General features: G+C 53.4%; 1 protein-coding gene across 2 annotated transcripts in view; it reads left to right on the forward strand.

The window, feature by feature from the left end:
* The window catches only part of BICD2 (BICD cargo adaptor 2), a 39,183-nt gene that overhangs the window by 11,082 nt on the left and 8,231 nt on the right, over positions 1 to 19,870 (forward strand). For both annotated transcript variants that reach the window (XM_041743268.1, XM_041743270.1), the window contains exons 2-3: positions 15,091 to 15,303; positions 19,626 to 19,778. In XM_041743268.1, the coding sequence (XP_041599202.1) occupies positions 15,091 to 15,303; positions 19,626 to 19,778 (366 nt within the window). The remainder of the gene's footprint in view (positions 1 to 15,090; positions 15,304 to 19,625; positions 19,779 to 19,870) is intronic.

Raw genomic sequence — 19,870 nt, forward strand, 5'->3', positions numbered from 1 at the left:
CCCTGGGACCAAGCCCTCCTCAGGCTCTGCTGCTTCCATGACCCAGCGCCTGGGTGCAGGGCTGTGTGCTAGGAGGAGATAATCTCCTCCTGAGAAGTGGGGCTGAGGACCAGTGTGACCAGCCCCAGCCAGATCTGGGGATTAATGGGCGCTGCCCTGGAGAACTGCAGCATTCCAGGCCCAATCCCCTGAGATGGGAAGGGTCACCTAGCAGGTGACCTGCACCTGTGAACGCATGTTTCTGGCTCCCCAAGTGATTTGAGTCAAGACTATCATTGGGGCCAGGTGATGGTTGTGCCTTCCCAGGCAGTGCCACCTGGGACATGACAGGGAGTCAGTTGCTCTGAGTCTGCTTTCCCCCCTGTGCAAGGAGGTGTTTCCCATGAGATAGAAGCTGATGGGCTCCCGTTGGCACAGACTGTGAGGTGCTCAGGCTCCCAGGCCTCTCCATCTGTGGCAGCTCCTTCCTAGACAGAAGCTGGAAGGGAGCAGAGCCACTGTGCTGAGCGGGGCTGGGGGCAGGGCTTTGGAGCCGCCCTGTTCCAGGTGCTACGTGAGCACCATGTCCTTGGGCCTCCCTCGGGGATGTCTGTCCTGGACGCTTACTGGCTGCAGCACTTCTCTTGCCCCCTGCCCCAAGCCTTTGTCACCTGGCCATTTGGAGGCAGTCCTTTGTGAAGAGCCTGTTGGGGACCCTCACCAAGGTTTCTGTAATGTGTCTGCCTTTCTCTTACTGATGCATTGGAGTTTGTAGTGGTCTGGGTACAGGTCCTCCTGTCATCGGGCCGTGAGTGGTTCTGATGCTGGCACAGAGGGAGGAGCGGCCAAGGGTTGAGGTGGCCCAGTGGTCCCCTGCCGTGGACAGCTGAGGCCTCCTCCCCTGGGGCCTTACTTTCTTCCTCCAAAAAGACATGAGCTGGAATCCTCCTGAGGACTTTGAGACTGGTGTTAAGGGAGATGATATGGCGAAGGCACGTTAGTGAGGACTGGTGGCCAGTGTTGTCAGTGCTTGGGTCTTTAACAGGAGGGGCCCTCACGCCCCTGGGACAGTGCATCAAAGACCAAGGCAAGTGTTGATGATGATGTGGGGACATCAGAACCTACCCTTTGCTGGTGGAAAGTGGTATGGTGCGACAGCCTTGGCAGACAGTGTGGCAGCTCCCTGGGGTGTTAAACACAGAGTTAGCGTTGCTCCTGCGTGTGTACCCATGAACACAGACACCGTGTGAGTATTAACAGCCACATCATCCCAGGCAGCCCCGAGGTGAAGCGCTGGTACCCGCCCCTCGTGCACCATCCTTGGAACGTGATGCTCCATGAGAGGCAGGGTACAGGGGTCGTGTCGGGTGAAGTTCCCCCTCCATGAGAGGTCCTGAATGGGCAAACCTCCGGACACAGAAAGGACACTGGTGGTTTTGTAGTTGGGGCAGGGGAGCTAGGGGGTGACTGCTAGTGGGTGAGGAGAGCGTGGAAGTCATGTTGGTGGTGGCCGCACCCCTCGGGGAATATACTGAAATACCCAGAATCATACCCATTGACAGAGTAAGTATGACGGTACATGGATCACACCTTTCAGTTGTCTTAGGAGGTACAGGGGAGTCCTGCTTGCTAACGGTCAGGATAAAGTTCACCATGCTCTACAGTGACCCCGGATGGTCGGGGCAGCTTCCTCCAGTCTCATGGAGGTGCTGCCTGTGGCGTGGCTCATGCTCCCCATGACCCTGTGGCACTCATACCTCTCCCATCAGTGTTGTCCTTTCCTACGACTTAAGTCTTGTGTTTCTAGGTGAAGTAGCATCCAAGGGTTAAGGTTTTCTGCTGTTGGAATTATACATCAATTGTCCCTGTTAGATGCTCCTCAGCAGTTTACCTGGGGAGGCTTGGGGATTTCCTGGGGCTGTTCCTCTGTGCGCTTCCGAAGTAAAGCCGTCCCCTTGCATCCTTGCCTCTCTGACCCAGGACAGATTCCCTGGCCTTGTCCTTTTTAGGGCCAGGACCCCAGGGCCTGTCCACTATCTTTACATCTTCCCCGGGTGGACTTACCTCGGCTCAGGTGCTTGTATTAGGATGTAAAGACAGTGACCACGTGCATTCTTGCAGAGGTTTGCTGGAGATGCCACCAATCGTACTAAGCGTGCCTTCGTGCGGCTGCTCTCTAACTTCCCTTTCGCACGTCAGTTTGGCTGTGGCAGGAACGTCTGTAGCTCACCTTGCGTTGCACTGCATGGCTGACTTCTAGCAGGCTTGCTGAAGCTGACCCTTCAGGTGGCCCATCTGTGTCTTTGTAACTGAATGGTGTTGATGCCTCTGGATTGGCGCTCCCAGGGCAGGTCGATGTGTCCTTGGGCCCCCAGTGGGGGAGGGTGGGAGCTCCTGTAGGAGTTCTGGCATGCTCACCGAGTTCTGGGTGACCGCCCCCTGTCCCCTCTAGTGGCTGTGGCCGTGGACACAAGGCTCGGGATGCAGCCCTGGCCCTGCCCTGATGAGCATACCCTCCTGAGGTACATGGGGCAGGCGGGGGCACTGGCCTCTGGTTGCCTGATTCAGAGGCAGGTGCCCCACGTAGGCCACCACACTGGGTAAGACTGTCTCCAGGTGGACAAAATACACCAGCCCACTTGCTTTTGCTTTTTTTATTGTGCTTTGAGCCTTTGTTGTGACACCTCCCTTGAGAACAGCTTGAGATGGGTCTGTTTACCTTATTGAGTCTGTGTTTGTGTTTATCCTTACGGGGTATTTTTAGTGCATCCCCCTCCCACAGCACAGTGCTGCTTGGGTGGCGATCCCCATGCGCTGAGATGATACATTTCCTGCTGTTTGTCCTATAGGCCCTCTTGGGTATGAATATTATTGAAGAGATCAGTTTTTAAGTGTTTGGGTTCTGTCTCCTCACACAGACCTGTTTCTGGGCCCCACGTACATGTGTCAGAAACCAGGGGCTAGCCTCCATGGGCCGGGGCGGTGGCCAGCTCATGGTCGCTCCCTTTGGGGGACAGACTGCGTGGCTACTGCAGAGCAGAATGCCCTCCAGGGCCCCGGGGACTGGCTGACCACATGGGTGGGGCGGTCCCTTGCGGGGCTGCTCTTCTAGCTTCACGAGGCCTCTTGCACCGGCATGGTTCCCAGCTGCCCCAGCGCCAGGTCAGACATGTCGCACGGGCCCAGGGTGCAGCAAGCACCCCTGTACTGATCCCCGCTTCCCTGTCAGCCAGGTGCTGGGGTTGGCCATGGCCGAGGGGGAGCTTCTTGTCCAGGGATCCTCCCAGTTAGCTGAGTCCTGCCTCTGGGTTTATTCCTAACGCATCCCTGACCCTGGAGCCCTCCCGCTCCAAGCCTGACTGATGCATAGCCCTGCCCAGGCTGGACTTGGGGACAGACCTTCTACGTATGCTTCTAGGTCTTGTATAACAAGCCACACAAGTGGCTGCGGGTGATGAGATGCTGGCTTAGACCAGGGGTCAGGAGACTACATCTTGAGGCCACATCGTGCCGTTCAGCCTGGACTGGCAAGAGAGTTTACAGCTCTGTGCCATTTGTGGCTGCTGTTGCCCCACAGGATGGAGTTGGGAGCCGTTGCCGCAGCCCCCGGGCCTGTGTGGTGGTAATTTCATGTGTCCCTTTGGCTGAGGGACATCCAGCTGCTGGGAAACATCACTTTTGGGTGTGTCTCTGGAAGGGATGAGCTTGGATTCAGTGTGGGCGGCAGCGGAACAGGAATGGGCAGGGTGGTCCGGTTTCTGCCCTCCGGCCTCCTAGGCCTTCAGCCTGCAGACAGCACTGGGACAGACAGACCCTACCTGCAGTAGGTCCCTGCTCTGGAGCTACAGGTGTTCCCTGGGAGCCTGGCAAGCACAGATCTGGTGCCCAGAGTGCAGGGCAGCTTGGGGTCTCTTCCTGCTTGCCCCCACATCCCCACCCTCCCATCCTTGTCCCCTACACCCTGCGGGCAGCCAACTCTCCACACCCATAGGGGTCACTGACTGTGTGTGGACCTGGGGCTCAGAGACCCTCCAAGACCTCCCTCTAGTGCCCGTGGACCCAGGGCAGTGACCCCAGCTTCCGTTTTGGTGCAGCTTTGCCTACAGAACCAGGCTTGGGCAGGGGTGGCTGGCAGGGCTGCAGCAACCCCCCCTCCCTCCCAGGGCCAGGCTGCTTGTCCCCTGCTCAGCAGAAGCACTTGGCCCTTGTTGTCTGTGCATCTCAGCCACACTAGGGTGTGGGGGCCTGGTGGGGGCCCATGGGGGCCAAGGGTCTGGAGCCTCCTGTGTGCCAGCGGGGACCAATGGAGGCCTGTGCTCATGTGTGTAGCTGTGCTCAGGATCACACGCCCCTCGTGGTCACTGCCCGCCCAGCCTGTGAGGAGGCTGTGGCATGCTGGGCCTGCGGTGGTTGCATACCAGGCAGGTGAGGACGGTGTGGGGAGGGCCTGCCCCTTGCTATCCCACATCCCCTGGGCCCTGGTCCTCCCACGACCCTGCGCCACCGTCCAGTCCCCTGGGGAAGGTACTCCCCACTGCTAAAGTCTCATGGCCCCTGGGGATTGCCCTGCTCGACATGTGCTCCTGCTGCCCCCGCCCCCCACTGCCCTTGCCCCAGGAACCCCTCCTTGCCTGGCAAGCCCAGCCTCCCCTGCCACATGTGGCCCTGAGTGCAGGTGTGTGTGCTGTGTCCACATGGCAAGGATGAACGTGTGTACAGCTGCCCGTGACCTCACGCCTGGGCGTGCCCGGCCACGCTGGGGCTCGCCTGGCCCGGGCACTTCAGGACTGTGGGCAGGGTGTGCCCCTCTGGGAACATCACCCCAGCACGGCTTTGGGTACCTCCAAGCCCAGACGTGCATCCTGCGGTCCAGGAAGGCATCAGCTTTCTTCCTCATAGCAGCCAGGGAAGTTTGGGGCATTCAGTGAACACTGGCCTGAGAGGAGCAAGGCAGGGCAGGACGAGCACGCCCACAGCCTCACATGCCGTCAGGGTGCATGCACACTGCTGCTCCAAGCACTTCCTGGGGGGGAAACAGGTTTCCAGGTGGTGCTGGGTGTTGGGGCATGCTTTGATCAGCAGAGATTCAGGTGGTGGGAGTGGGACAGGGGCATGGCCTTCACCTCAGATGCCCGTCCTCTGGCCTGTGAGCTGAGCAGTGAGCACAGGGATGGGGCCTCCTAGCTGGGGTAGGACACCTGGGGTAAACAGCTGGAGGGGTGTCACTGACGGAGAGGGGCCGGCATGGATCCGAAGCCCTCCCCATGCCGCTTCAGGAGGATCGGCAGGTATCACAGGCCTTCCTGCGGGACGCTCCGTCTGCACACCGTTGTCACTGCTCTTGGATGATGACCTGGGGTGGATGGCTGTGCCTCATATCAGGTGTCTGCATACCCCTTGAAGAAGCTGCCAGGTTGCCTGCCTGTCCATACCCTGGCAGCAGGGTGGCGTGTGCCCACCTCAGTGGGGGCAGGTGTCTTCATCCCCAAGTCCCTGGAGTATGGGGGGCATCTCCCCAGTCACTGTCCTCTGAGCATCTCGTGTCCTCCTTTCCCACACATGTGTCTTTCTACAGGAAACATCTGTTCAGTTCTTTTGCTCATATTTTATGGGGTAGTTTCTCTTACTCAGTTTTGAGAGCTCTTATATTTTGGAAAGAAGTCCTTTATCAGATTGTGATTTGCGTAGATTTTCTTTCAGTCTGTGTCTTGTCTTTGCATTGTCCTTTTTTTTTAAAAAAAAAAAAGAGTTCTGGAGACATCGTACAGCAGTGTGAATGTCATCAACACTACTGGACTGTACACTTAAAAATGGTGAGGATGGTAAATAAAGAACTTAAGGAAAACTCAATACAGTTAGCTTTTTTTTTTTTTTTTTTAGCTTTTTTAAAATTGCTTTTTGTAGGGGGATCCCTGGGTGGCTCAGCGGGTTAGCGCCTGCCTTTGGCCCAGGGTGCGATCCTGGAGTCCCGGGATCGAGTCCCGCATTGGGCTCCTGGCATGGAGCCTGCTTCTCCCTCATGTGTCTCTGCCTCTCTCTCTTTCTCTCTCTATGTCTATCATAAATCAGTCAATCAATCTTTTTAAAAAGTTGCTTTCTTTTGTTTTTTAACCTCTGCCTATTTTCAAAGCTCTTTGCCTTTGGTAACCACTAATCCATTCTCTGTATTTATGAGCATGGCTCTTGGTTTTTTTCAGATGCCACATAGAGGAGAGATCATGTAGTATTTCGGTCTGATTTACTTCACTTCACCTAATGCCCTCTAGATTATCTGTTTCTTCTTGAGCAGACTCAATGGTTTGTCTTTTAAAGAATTTGTCCATTTCAACTAAGTTGTCAAAGTTATTGGTGTAAAGCTGTTAATAATATTCCCCTATTAGTTTTAGTGTTTGTAGTGCTGTCACCATTCATTCTTGGTATCCATCATCTGCCCCCAACCCCCATTAGGCTGGGTAGTTTATCAATTTGACTGACCTTTTCAATGAACTTGCTTTTGATTTCATTGATTTTCTTTATCTTTTTTTCTATATCACTGATTTCTACTCTGGTCATTTTTTTTTTAATATTTAATTTATTTTATTCATGAGAGACACAGAGAGAGGCAGAGATAAGGCAGAGGGAGAAGCAGGCTTCCTGTGGGGAGCCTGATGAGGGACTCGATCCCAGGATCCCGGGGTCATGCCCTGAGCCAAAGGCAGGTGCTCTACCGCTGAGCCACCCGAGTGTCCCCTACTTTGGCCTTTTTTTCTCCGAATTTCATTTGCTCTTCTTCTAGAGTTTTATTTTTATTTTTACTTTTAATTGGGAGGAAATAGAGCACAAGTCATAAGTGTGAAATTTCATAAGCTGAACATAGCACATCAAGAATTGGAACACTCCAGCCTTACAAGCCTTCCTCGAGGGCCCATCCCAACCAGAGGCCATCCCTGTCCAGACTTCTAGCAGCATAGATTCATCTTACTTATCCTTAGAGCTGTGTGTATCAATGGAGTCACACAGTATTTGCTCTATTTATTGTGTCTGGCTCCTTCTAACATGATGTGAGATTCATCTGTTGTCTGTGTAACAGTGACCTACTAATTTTAATTTCTGTGTAGTATTCCATCATGTGACTGGATCACATACTTTCTATCAACAGACTGCTGGGAGCTGTCTGGTCTGAGGCTTTTGTAAATCATATTCCTATAAACATATCTTTTCAGGGATCCCTGGGTGGCGCAGCGGTTTGGTGCCTGCCTTTGGCCCAGGGCGCGATCCTGGAGACCCAGGATCGAATCCCACATCGGGCTCGAGCCTGCTTCTCCCTCTGCCTATGTCTCTGCCTCTGTGTGTGTGTGTGTGTGTGTGTATGTGTATGTGTGTGTGACTATCATAAATAAATAAAAATTTTTAAAAAAACATATCTTTTTAATGGAGCATGGAGCCTGCTTCTCCCTCTGCCTATGTCTCTGCCTCTCTCTCTCTCTCTCTCTCTCTCTCTGTGTGACTATCATAAATAAATAAAATTTTTTTAAAAAAACGTATCTTTTCATACACACATGTAGGTATTTCTCTCCCAAGTGGGAATTGAGGGTCATAGAACAGGTATGTATGTGCTTGCTTCGGCAGCACATATACATAGTACAGGTATGTACTTAGCATTAGCACCTGCTGTTTTCCTGAGTAGTTGGATGTATGACTCACACACACCCCCACCAGAGGGTGAGTGCTGGAGAGGATTTTAGGCAGTGTGCTCATCTCTTTCTCTGTCCCCCGCCCATGCTGTCCAGTGTTGGTTGAGTGTCTGAGTTAATACACAGGCACCTGGCTGAGAAGGGAGACCGTGTGACTGGCTAAACTCTTGTCACACAGCACATGGGCCCAAAGACCCACCATAAATGAGAAACCGTCCTCCCTGAGGAGCACACAGCCTGTGGAGAGGGTGCAATCCATGCTCCAGTAGGGTTGTTAGTTCTGTGTTCAATACAAGGGAACCTGATACCTAGGATGAGGAGATAAGAGGGTGGCAGCCATCAGGCAGGTCTTGAAAACCTTTATCCCTTGGCCTGGGAGGCCCTGGGACCATTTGGGCAAAACTCTGGAGAGAAGCAGGTTTGGGGAGCTGGAGTGAACACTGGGACACTACTCCTCAGCACTGCAGGGCTGTTAGCTCTGCCTTCAAGCCCCATACACATACCTGGTCTAGTTTGTAATGTGAAAGCTAAGGTTTTGGATTGTTTTTTTCTAAATAGTCATGTAGTGCTGTAAATATCCTAAATACTTGCTTTAGTGGCATCCTACAAATTCTCATATTCATTTCATTTTTATTCTGTTAAAAATACTTAGAAAGGGGATGCCTGGGTGGCTCAGTGGTTGGGTGTCTGCCTTCAGCTCAGGTCGTGATTCTGGGATCCGGGATCAAGTCCCGCATCAGGCTCCCTGCATGGGAGCCTGCTTCTCCCTCTGTGTCTCTGCCTCTGTCTGTCTCTCTCTCTCTCTGTTTGTCTCTCATGATTAAATAAATAAATCTTTAAGAAAAAATACTTTAAAAGTATTTCATCTTTAATCCATGCATTATTTAGAAGTATGTTGTTTAATTGCCAAATATGTGGGGATTTAATTTTTTTTAATATTTATTTATTTATTCATTCATTCATTCATTCATTCATTCATTCATTCATTCATGTGAGAGAGAGAGAGAGGCAGAGACACAGGCAGAGGGAGAAGCAGACTCCATGCAGGGAGCCTGACGTAGGACTCCATCCTGAGTCTCCAGGATCACGCCCCAGGCTGAAGGCGCTGCTAAACTGCTAAACCACCAGGGCTGCCCTGTGTAGGGATTTTCTAAACAGATCTTTCTGTTACTGATTTTTCATTTAATTTTCTGTGGGTAGAGCACCTACTTTGTATGGCCTGAATCCTTTTAATTTTGAGATGTGTTTAATGTCCCAGAATATGGCCCGTCTGGGTCAATGTTCCATGTGCCCCTGAAAAGAATGTGTGAGCTCTTGCCGTTGGTTGGGGTTCCTTACATGTCCCTTGGGCCAGTTTAGTCAATAGTGTTGTTTGTATTGTTTATGTCCTACTACTGATACTTTTGTCTTCTCAGTCTGAGTAACTGAGAGATGACTTTGGAGGCTTCCAACTAAAATTTTGGATCTGTTTATTCTTGCAGATCTATTAGTTTTTGCTTCATGTATTTTTGAAGCTCTGTTATTAGGTGCATACACATTTAGAATTATATTTTTTGTAATTAGCCTCATTCTCATGAAATAACCCTCTATTTCTGGTAATATTCTTTGCAGTGAAATCTACTTTATCTAATATCAATAGAAGCATTCTAGGTTTCTTTTGATGGGTATTAGCATAGTTTATCTTTTTCTATCCTTTAATATTTGTAAACAACTTTATTTATTTATTTATTTTTTAATTTATGATAGTCACAGAGAGAGAGAGAGGCAGAGACACAGGCGGAGGGAGAAGCAGGCTCCATGCACCGGGAGCCTGATGTGGGATTCGATCCCAGGTCTCTAGGATCGCGCCCTGGGCCAAAGGCAGGCGCCAAACCGCTGCGCCACCCAGGGATCCCAACAACTTTATTTTTTAACAGCTTTATTTATTTATATAATTAACATACCATGCAGTTAATTCATTTGAAATATACAACTCAAAAAAATAAAATAAAATGTACAACTAAGGGCAGCCCGGGTAGCTCAGTGGTTTAGCGCCGCCTTCAGCCCAGGGCCTGATCCTGGAGACCCAGGATCGAATCCCACGTCAGGCTCCCTGCATGGAGCCTGCTTCTCCCTCTGCCTGTGTCTCTGCTGCATTCTCTCTCTCTCTCTCTCTCTCTCTCTCATATTAAAAAAATTGTTTTAAATAAAAAAAAATAAAATGTACAACTCAGGGATACCTGGCTGGCCTCATCAGTGGAGTGTGTGACTCTTTTTTTTTTTTTTTAATTTTTTTTTAATTTTATTTATTTATGATAGTCATACAGAGAGAAAGAGAGAGGCAGAGACACAGGCAGAGGGAGAAGCAGGCTCCATGCGCCGGGAGCCTGATGTGGGATTCGATCCCGGGTCTCCAGGATCGCGCCCTGGGCCAAAGGCAGGCGCCAAACCGCTGCGCCACCCAGGGATCCCGAGTGTGTGACTCTTGATCTCGGGGTTGTGGGTTCAAGCCCCATGTTGGGTGCAGAGATTACTTAAAAATAAAATCTTTTTTAAAAACGTACAATCCAAAGAAATGTACAATTTAGTGGCTTCTAGTGTATTCACAGAGTTGTGCATTGATACCATAACCAATTTTAGAATATTTTCATTAGTCAAAAGATAGCCTGAGCTGGGGCACCTGGTGGCTCCGTCAGTTAAGCCTCTGCCTTGGGCTCAGGTCATGTTCTCAGGGCCCTGGGATTGAGCCCTTAGTCAGGCTCCCTACTCAGTGGGGAGTCTGCTTCTCTGTCTCCCTTTGCCCCTCTCCCCTTGCTAGTGCTCGCAATCTCTCTCTTTCTCCCTCAAAAAATAAATATCTTAAAAAAAAAAAAAAAGATATCCTGAACCTTAGCTGTCACCCCTTCCAGCTCCATCTCCAGCCTTGAGCAACCACCAATCTGTGTACACTCTCTATAGATTTGCCCAGTTTGGATATTTCACATAAATGGAATCATACAATATGTAGTCCTTTGTGACTGTTTTTTTTTTCATATAACAGAATATTTTCAGAGTCCATGTATGTTGTACTATATGTATCAGTAATTCATTTTAATTTATTACTGATATTTTGCTGTATAGATAGGCCACATTTTGTTTATCCATTTATCAGTTGGTAGATTTTTGCATTGTCTTTACCTTTTGGCTATTATGAAAATTAGCATTCAAGTTTTCATATGGATGTATATTTTAATTTCTTTTGGGTTTATGCCCAGGAGTGAATTGTAGGACCATATGATGCTCTGTTTAACTTTTCGAGAGTCTGCCAGGCTGGTTTTCACAGCAGCTGCATCATTTTCCATTCCCACCAGCAATACATGAGGGTTCTGGTTCTTCCATATTTTTGCTAGCACTTGTTATTTTCCTTATTTTATACTCCATTACAGCTATCTCATTATGCTTTTGACTTGCCTTCCATTTCCCTATTGTCTGCTTACATTGAGTGTCTTCTCTTGAGCTTATTTGTCTTTTATTTATTTTTTTAAGATTATCTATTTATTCTTGAGAGAGAGAGAGAGGCAGAGACACAGGCAGAGGGTGGAGCAGGCTCCATGCAGGGAGCCTGATGTGGGACTCAATCCCGGGTCTCCAGGATCACGCCCTGGGCTGAAGGCAGGCGCTAAACCGCTGAACCACCCAGGCTGCCCCCTCGTTTATTTATATTTTGGAGAAATGTCTATTCAAATTCTTTGTCCATTTTTAAATTAGGCTGTGTTTTTATTGTTGAGTTACAGGCGTTCTTTATATATTCTAGACAGTAGAGCCTTATCAGATAGAAGATTTAAAATTAAAAGTATGTTCTCCTGGGCCCCTGGGTGGCTCAGTCAGTTAGGTGTCTGACACTTGATTTCAGCTCAGGTCATGATCTCAGGGTTGTGAGACTGAGCCCCATGTCGAGCTCTGCTCGGAGAGGAGACTGCTTGAGACTCTCTTTCTCTCTCTCCCTCCCCCCCATCCTCTCTCTCATAAATAAATAAATGGTTTTCTTTTAAAGTACTTTCTCCTATTGTGTAGCTTGTCTTTCCACTTGATGATGTTCTTTGATACCATATTTAATAAACGTTTGATACCAAATGTTTTAATTTTTATGAAGTCAGTTTATTTTTGTTGTTTTTGCTCATGCTTATGGTGTCACATGTTAAAAACCCATTGCCAATAAGTTCATGAAGATTAATCCCTGTTTTTTTTTTTTTCTGAGAGTTTTTTTTTTAAGATTTTTTTTTTTATTTATTCATGAGAGACCAAGAGAGAGAGGCAGAGACACAGGTAGAGGGAGAAGCAGGCTCCATGCAGGGAGCCCGATGTGGGACTCGATCCTGGGACTCTAGGATCACAACCTGAGCCGAAGGCAGATGCTCCATCGTTGAGCCACGCAGATGTCCCTTTTCAGAAAGTTTTAGTTGTAGTTCTTGCATTTAGGTTTCTGATCCATTTTGGGTTGATTTGTGTATATGATGTGAGGTAGGCATTCACCTTCATTGTTTTGCATGTGGATGTCCATTTTTTGAAAACTATTCTTTCATCACTGAATTATCTTTTTACTGTTGTCAAAAATAATTGGCCGCATATGCAACGGTTTATTTCTGGACTCTTGTGTTGCATTGGTCTGGATTGTCTTATGCCAGTACCACACGGTCATCGTCACAGTAGCATTTTATAAAGTTTTTGAAATAGAGAATTTGAGTCTTCCTGTTTTGTTTTCAATATTGTTTTAGCTGTTCTGGACCCCTTGCAATCCTATATAAATTTCCATTTCTGCAAAAAAAAAAAGCCATTGGCAGTTTGATTCAGATTGTACTGAGTCCCTGGTTAATTATCTTTTAAAGGAATTTAATAAGAACAATAAGTCTTTTATATTTATTCCGTAATTATCAATTCTGGTGCTTTTCACTCCTCTTCCTAAATCTAGATTTCCATCTGGTATTGTTTTTCTTCTGCTGGAAGGATTTTATTGAATGTCTTGGTCATGCAGGTCTGCAGGTGCTCAGTCCTTTCAAGCCCTTGTCTTCATCTCATGGCTGTTTTTGGAGGTTCATGGGCAGAGCGCTCTCGGTAATGGGTTTGCTTTGTTTTTTCTCGGTGATTCTGCTGTGTCCCATAGCCGGAGAAATCTGATGTCATCTTGTACTGCTTATCCCTCTGGGTGGTTTTAGTGTTTCTTCTGCTATGCTGGCTTTAGGGAGTTTCGTGTGGTTTCTCTCATGTTGCTTGTGCTCAGGGCTGGACGCGCCACTACGTATAAGTCTGGATGTCTTAGACCATTCTGGGTTCTAGTGCGTATTCTGTCCTCACCCTCCTCTTCCCTGGGGCTCCGCCTACCCTGGGTAACCCACAGTTGTGTCTTCAGCTTGCCAGTATCGTGGAATCGGCTGCTAATCCCTGCAGTGCTCCCCTCGCATCACTCTGTGATTCCATCTTGCATACCTTCCATGGCCTCAGGGTCGCCGCCCCGTGTGTGCCGGCTTCGGCCTGCATCCTGAGCCCCGAGCTACCACGGCACCAGTCTGAGCCATGCTCACTGCTGTGGCCTGCTGGTTTCCCTGAGTGCGAGATGGTGCTGTTGTTATTCCTGTGCGTTGTTCGGGGATGTGGTCTGAAACCTTCAGCTGTGTAGGTCACAACCTGCTCCACCTCCTTGCCTCCCCTGCCAGTGGCTCCATGTGGTCCACCTGGGTGGCGCCCTCACAGGTTCACACTGACTGTCCCCTCTGTCCGCAGGTCTGCTGCCTTTGCTGCCTTGTCCACCGTCTTGCAGCACTGCCTCCTCCCTGAAGGCCTCCTGGCCTGCTCCCCACCATCTCCTCCAGCACCATGGCCACGGGCCCTTTGAGGCAGATGAGGGCTGTTCTGGAGCTTGCTTGTGCCCTGTGCCTCACTACTTGGTTGTCCTGTGACTTGAAAATTGACACAAAGTTCCCAGTTAATGATCACTTTTTCGCGAGGAGCCACACCCAGTCCCTGTGACTGTCCTCTTAGCTCAGCAGGAGGTACCAGACTCTGGGCCGTGGATGGCTGGCAGGCCTGGACATGCATGTGCACACGCTTGCATGCATCACCGCGTTGAGCTGTCTGGCCTTGGGACAGCCTCTAATGGTTGACCCCACACCCAGTGGGATGTCCACACTCCAATTTGAGGCTGTGCGTGTAATTGGCCCTGGCCACCTGGTTGGGCTTGTCTGCAGGCTTGGGGGGAAGCCCTCAGCTGGCCGGGGCTCTCCAGCACACCTGCCCTGTGGGTCAGGTCCTTGCTCTGCTTCCAGAAGTTTGGTAGGTTTTGCTCACCCCAGGCTGCTGTGCAGCTGGGGGTCAGGGCCGCTGCCCAGGCTGGGCAAGGCCTGTGTAGACTTTTTATCTGGGACTGAGACAGAAGAGGACAGCACCCGGAGTCTCAGAGCAGAGCTGACTTGGTTTGAAAAGAAATGGGCGTTTTCACAGAATGCTGACCCCAACCAGACCGCACTTCCTTTAGCCAGGCCCCACCAGCTTTCTACGGTTTGGTTCTTTATGTCGGAAGGTGGTCCTGTGCAGTAACAGCCTTCCCCTTATTCCTGTTTTCCCAGTTTTCTTGGACAGAATTTCTAGGTTTCATCTCAGATAGTGAAATAAGTGAAAATGCCCGTTTCTTTCAAGAAATAAAGACATCAACTCTTCCTTCTTCAAGAGCCCTCCCAGTGAGCGGGGAGGCTGTAAGGAGTCTGCATGGGGTAGCCAGTGAGGGGGGAGGCCCATGGGGGTCGTCCTGGTGACTGGTCTTGGGCCTAGGCTGAGACTGGTCGGCTACACCACGCCAGGTGTACCCGCCTCCTCCCTGGGAGCCCTCCCTTGGCCTGGGGTGGGGAAGGGGTGGGGATGGGGGCATCCTCTCCCCTCTGGGCCTGGTGGGGTTAGGGCGTCCTCTCAGCTCTCCTCCAGACACTGGGCAGGTGGGTGGGGTCTCCCACTGGGGCACACACGCTGGTCTGTCGACTGGTTCACCTTCCCATCTCCTCCCTTGGCCCACACCTGGGCTCACATCCTCCCAGGCCGCCCTGGCCTCAGTTTCTCCATCTGGAGTGGGGCAGAGGGGTGCTATGTGGGCCTCAGATCTGCCCTGGTCCTAGGACAGGACTTCCCTGCCCCACTCCTGGGTCAGCAGCCTGACTCCTGAAAGGGTCCGTGCTGCTGGGGGTCCCAGAGCCACCTCATCGTCTGGGTCATTCCTTGCCTGGCCCCACTTGGCCATCAGCCCCACCTCACTCCTCCCTGGCTCTGTTCCCACCTGACCACTAGCCCTGCTACCCTGTGAGCCTCAGGTGTCCTGCACTCCCTCATCCATGGCCTACCCCCTGTATCCCCCCGACCCTAGTGTCCCTACCGGGGTGTCCTCCCCAGAGCTTGCAGGCGGCGGCCTCTGTCTTACGAGCATCTGGTCTCTGCGCAGGCGTTTGGACAGGCACACACGAACCACAAGAAGGTGGCCGCGGATGGTGAGAGCCGGGAGGAGAGTCTGATCCAGGAGTCGGCCTCCAAGGAGCAGTACTATGTGCGAAAGGTGCTGGAGCTGCAGACGGAGCTTAAGCAGCTGCGGAACGTGCTCACCAACACACAGTCGGAGAATGAGCGCCTGGCATCCGTGGCGCAGGAGCTGAAGGAGGTACCAGCGAGCCCAGGGGAGGGCAGGGCAGGTGTGTCGTGCCCTCCGCACGTGGCCATCCTCAAGGGGGGTGAGCGAGCTGGGGACAGTGGGTGTGGCCTGGAGTCCCTGGGGGCTGTTCTGGCCGTGGCCTAAGGCCCCTGGCTTCTCATCAGCAAGAGCAAGGGGCCTCGTTCTGGGCCACGGGGACCTGCTCTCTGCCCTGTGTACTTGGGGGGCAGGGACAGCCGACCAGATGGACGGGCGGTTCTGAGGTCCCCGCTTCGACATCAGGGCCACCCGAGGCTGGCAGGGGGCTCCTGTGGTGTGAGACGCAGCCCAGGGGCTGGCAGCAGTGGAGAGTGGTCACCTACCCCGGCTTGGGGTCACAGTTCATGCAGGTCTGCGGGCCTGGGAAGAACTGGGCTTGGATCCAGGGGGTGGGCAGGCCTCAGATGTGTGGAGCCAGAGTTCGTGAGTTAATTTCTTCCCATGGGATTACCGGGATTACCATGGTGGGGGTGGGGGGAGGGCCGCTGGGAATGCAGGGTGACCTCACCAAGGTGGTTGCAGCCTCGCCCCACCAGGTGGCCTCACCTGGCCAGGCCTGTTTGGCTCCTCATGTCTGAGCCGTCGGGAGAGCCCCGGTAAGCTGCTGACTCCTGGCTTTGGGTGTCAGGACATGAGCTCAGCTGGTCCTGTAGGAAGCAGGTTTGTGGGGCTGGGATTCCTGCCATTCCTGTTGGTGCTTCAGGAGGAAGCCGGCCACTCCCCACCCCATGCACGCTCAGCCACCTTTTTCTCTCAGGGCCCTGCCTCCTGCCCCACAGGCCCAGCCCCATCTGCACCCTGTTCCTATCGCTCTTCTGCTGGTCCTGGGCATATGGCTTCCCTGGGCTGCTGTGCCAGACTCCCTCCTGGCCTCTGAAGTGGCCATCCCCTCTCCCTGTGAGGCTGGCACCCACGGCCAGGCCTGGTGGAGGAGCCAGGACTACATGCATGTAATGACATGCGCTACCCCCAGGAGGCCACTCTCCACCTGCCTTGGTGTGACGTGCAAGCCGTGCGGGGTCACCCCCTGGGGCATCCCCTCTTTGAGGGTAGCTATAGTTCCCAGTGCCTGGTCCAGCTGCCATGCCCATTTCGTGCTATGCCAGCTGTACCATGCCCTCTGACCAAACCCCGATAGCTTAATGCCGGCTTTCCAGGAGGACCTCATGGCCTCTGTAGTGCAATTTGTGTGAGGTGTGCTCAGCACATGGGATGGTTCCAGCTGCTCCAGAACTTGTCCTTTTGATGACCCTGTGGGGGTGGGGGGAACCAAGGAGCAGGTGGTTTGTCCGCATGCCTACGGTTGGGCTGGCAGCCCTAGGTCCTGACCTCTGACCTCTTCACTTGTGTGGATGGGCCCAGCTAGCATCTGTCCTGGGACAAGGCCTTGAGACCCATTTTGGAGATGGAGAAGCAGAGTCTGGGGTGGCTGGGGAGCAGTTGGTTGGAGGCAGTCAGGTCTGGTGCACAGACTGAGGCCTTCCAGGGATTCGCTGGGGGAGGGGAAGGGGGTCCTTGTTCGGCAAGGGGGGGCTGCCCTTGAGAGGCTGGGCTGGAGGCAGTCCACCTCACCTGCCCAGTGGGTGACCTTTCTGCCCAGGTGACCTTTCTGCCCAGGGGCCCTGTCCTTGCTGCCCCAGGTGGACTGCACGTGCCTTGAGCCCTGGAGTAAATGACAGACATCCCAGTGGAATTCTGTGCCCTGGAACACAGGGCAAGAGCCAGGGAGGCTTGGTTGCTGCCTGGTGGTACCTGGAGCTGGCTGGAAGGAAGGGCGGGTAGGGGTCAGGAGCAGCCTTACCAGGCTCCAGGTGGGGGTTGTGGTGTGTAGGTGAGGCAGCAGGGGTGGAGTCCCACACAGAGGAGGAAGGGGATGGGTCTCCTGGGAACCGACCCCACCAGGAGGTGCACAGCCCCCAGGGGGTTGGGGGTCTAGGCAGCGTGTCTACAGGTGGACCCCCTGCCTGGACGGCTGGCACAGGTGAACTCAGACCACTGAGTTCTTGGTCTCTGGACCTTGGTCTCTGCAGCTGCACACGGGACACACCTGCCAGGTGCTGGGGGGGTCTCTGGACCAGGAGAAGGTCCCTGGCTGCCCCCTCCTGTCCCCGCCAAGGGCCGGCCCTCCTATTGGCCACAGCGGCTGTGGCAGCATCCATGTCCCTGCAGATGCCACATTGCTTGGCCAGACCAGCTGCGGTGTCTGCCTGAAGACAGCAGGTCCCGCCTGGGCTGTTGCTGCTAACCTGCCTAGAACTTGCTGGGGTGGGAGGGGAGACCCAGCCCCAAGACCCCTCCATGTCCTTTAGCTGGTTTGTGCAGTTGTCACAGGCCCCTCGTCAGGGCTGGGCCCTGCATTCCCTGTCCTGCTACTCTTTCCCCACCACCCAGAATCCAGTGGCCATGCTCCAGGTGGCAGGAACCATGGCCTAGGGCATCAGCACTGCTTTGGAACCTTCCAGGCAGGGAGTCTCCTTGGCATGACCTCACTGCCCACCCCCCATACACCCACTTGGGGGCCTCAGTCCTTCTTGGGGTGGACAGGACTGGTGAGTAGAGGCCTGGCTTGGCCCGTGTGAGGACAGCATTTTTCCCAGAGTTGCGTGGGTGTGTGTTTATCTTTGCACAGTTCCATGTGTCCGTGGTTTGCCTCTGCATGGTTTCCTCATGGAAGGCGAGGGTCTACTCCCACTCAGGGCGCCCGGGGGCTGAGGCATGAGTGTGCCAGGTGCCGGGTTGGAGGCTCCGAGGGCACGGAGAGGGAGCCTGCCAGGCCCCCGAGTTCTGGTCCTCCCGCGCCCACCTTCTCCGGCCCATCAGGACAGGACGTCCCCTGCTTTCTGCCTGTGCCTGTCCTCAGGGCTGCAGTTGACAGTCCACCTGGAAGAAGATGCTTCTTTGGGGGAACCAAACCACCCAGTGGCCAGTTGGAACTGGTTTGAGTGCTCAGAGTTGGGCGTGTGCTTGGCAGAGTTGCCGTGTCCAATTTGGGCCCAAAATGCAGGCATCTGGGTCTCATGTCAGTGGATGGCGCTCCCTCACCTGCCCTGCCACGTGGTGTTTGGGGCCAGCTTGTGAGCTGGGGGCTCCCCTCGCTGCCCACAGGGCTCACGTGCCCTCCATCAGCCCCAGGGCTTATGCTTGGAGGCTGTGCTGTCCCTGGAGGAGGGTGGGGTGACTTCTGGGGACCCCACAGACCTCATGGGCGTGTCACACTGCATGGGGAAGGCTGGATCTGCCCAGGCCACAGGGGGAGCTGCTCATGGGTCTCACCACGGCCTGTGAGTCGTGATGTGCAAACCTGTGGCCTGGGTGGGTTTCAGGCCTTGGCTTCCACCCCTCCAGGGGCCGCGTCAGGCCTTGTCCCACGAGTGTGGGCGGAGGCAAGGGGGATGGGCCAGCACGTACTCGGTGTGCACGGGAAGTGAGGTAACGCACTCTGGGCCTGCTGAAGCCACAGCGCGCCATTGGCAGATGCTCTGCAGCACGCAGGTTATGTTTCGGACAAGGGCAAAGCCAGTGTGCAGCTTCCCATGTACAGCCTGGCACTTGGTTCTGGGGTGCAGAGGGTCCAGGAGGTCAGGGTGGGTGGTCAGCATGGCCAGTTGTTTCGGCACAGAAGGGAGCTGGCCCAGTGGACAGGGCTCGGGGAGCCACTCACTGCCCTGCGACACAACAAGACAGCCCAGAATGTCCCAGGACAGAGGCCAGGGGACCCAGCCAGGCCCTGGTCAGGGCACTTGTGGCAGCAGGCTAGGAATCCCTGAGTCCTGGTTGCCACACTTGCCTCACATCTGTGTTGACCCTGAATCCTCAAGCCCCTTCCCTGAGATAATCCACATCCCTGACCACTCACTTAACCTGTGCACACGTCAGGCACCGTCCCAGGTGCACTCAGGACGCTCTGTCACTGCCCCCAGTGCCCGCCCCTTCTCCTCCTCTGCCTGCAGGTCGGTCTGTTCTGAACACCTGGAGTCACACGACCATGACCATGCATCTGGTCTCCTTCTCTTGTGGTGGGGGTCCCAGGTTCCTGCGCATCACAGCTGTGGCAGTGCATCACCTTCTTCTTATGGCTACATGACACCCCGTTGTGTGGACCGACCACGTGTTGTTTCCCTGTTTGTCAGGCGGGCTTCTGGGGAGTTTGCATACTTGGTACCGTGTAGACCTGCATTTTCGCTTCTCGGATACAAGCAGTGGGGCACGGTGCTGAGTCCGAGGGCACACCTGGGGCACACTTCCCGGCTCCCCAGGGCCCTAAGGCACCTTCGTGGCCACTGTCCACACAGATCAACCAGAATGTGGAGACCCAGCGTGGCCGCCTGCGGGATGACATTAAGGAGTACAAGTTCCGCGAGGCTCGCCTGCTGCAGGACTACTCGGAGCTGGAGGAGGAGAATATCAGCCTGCAGAAGCAGGTGTCTGTGCTTAGGCAGAACCAGGCAAGTATCTGGCTGCGGCCTCCGTGCTCCATGGCACGCCCCTGCCTTCCCCACAGCCCAGCTCAGGGCCGCGCGGCGTGGATGCGGGGTGG

Source organism: Vulpes lagopus, chromosome 2 (genome assembly GCF_018345385.1).
Source record: "Vulpes lagopus strain Blue_001 chromosome 2, ASM1834538v1, whole genome shotgun sequence".
In the NCBI taxonomy this organism is placed as follows: domain Eukaryota; kingdom Metazoa; phylum Chordata; class Mammalia; order Carnivora; family Canidae; genus Vulpes; species Vulpes lagopus.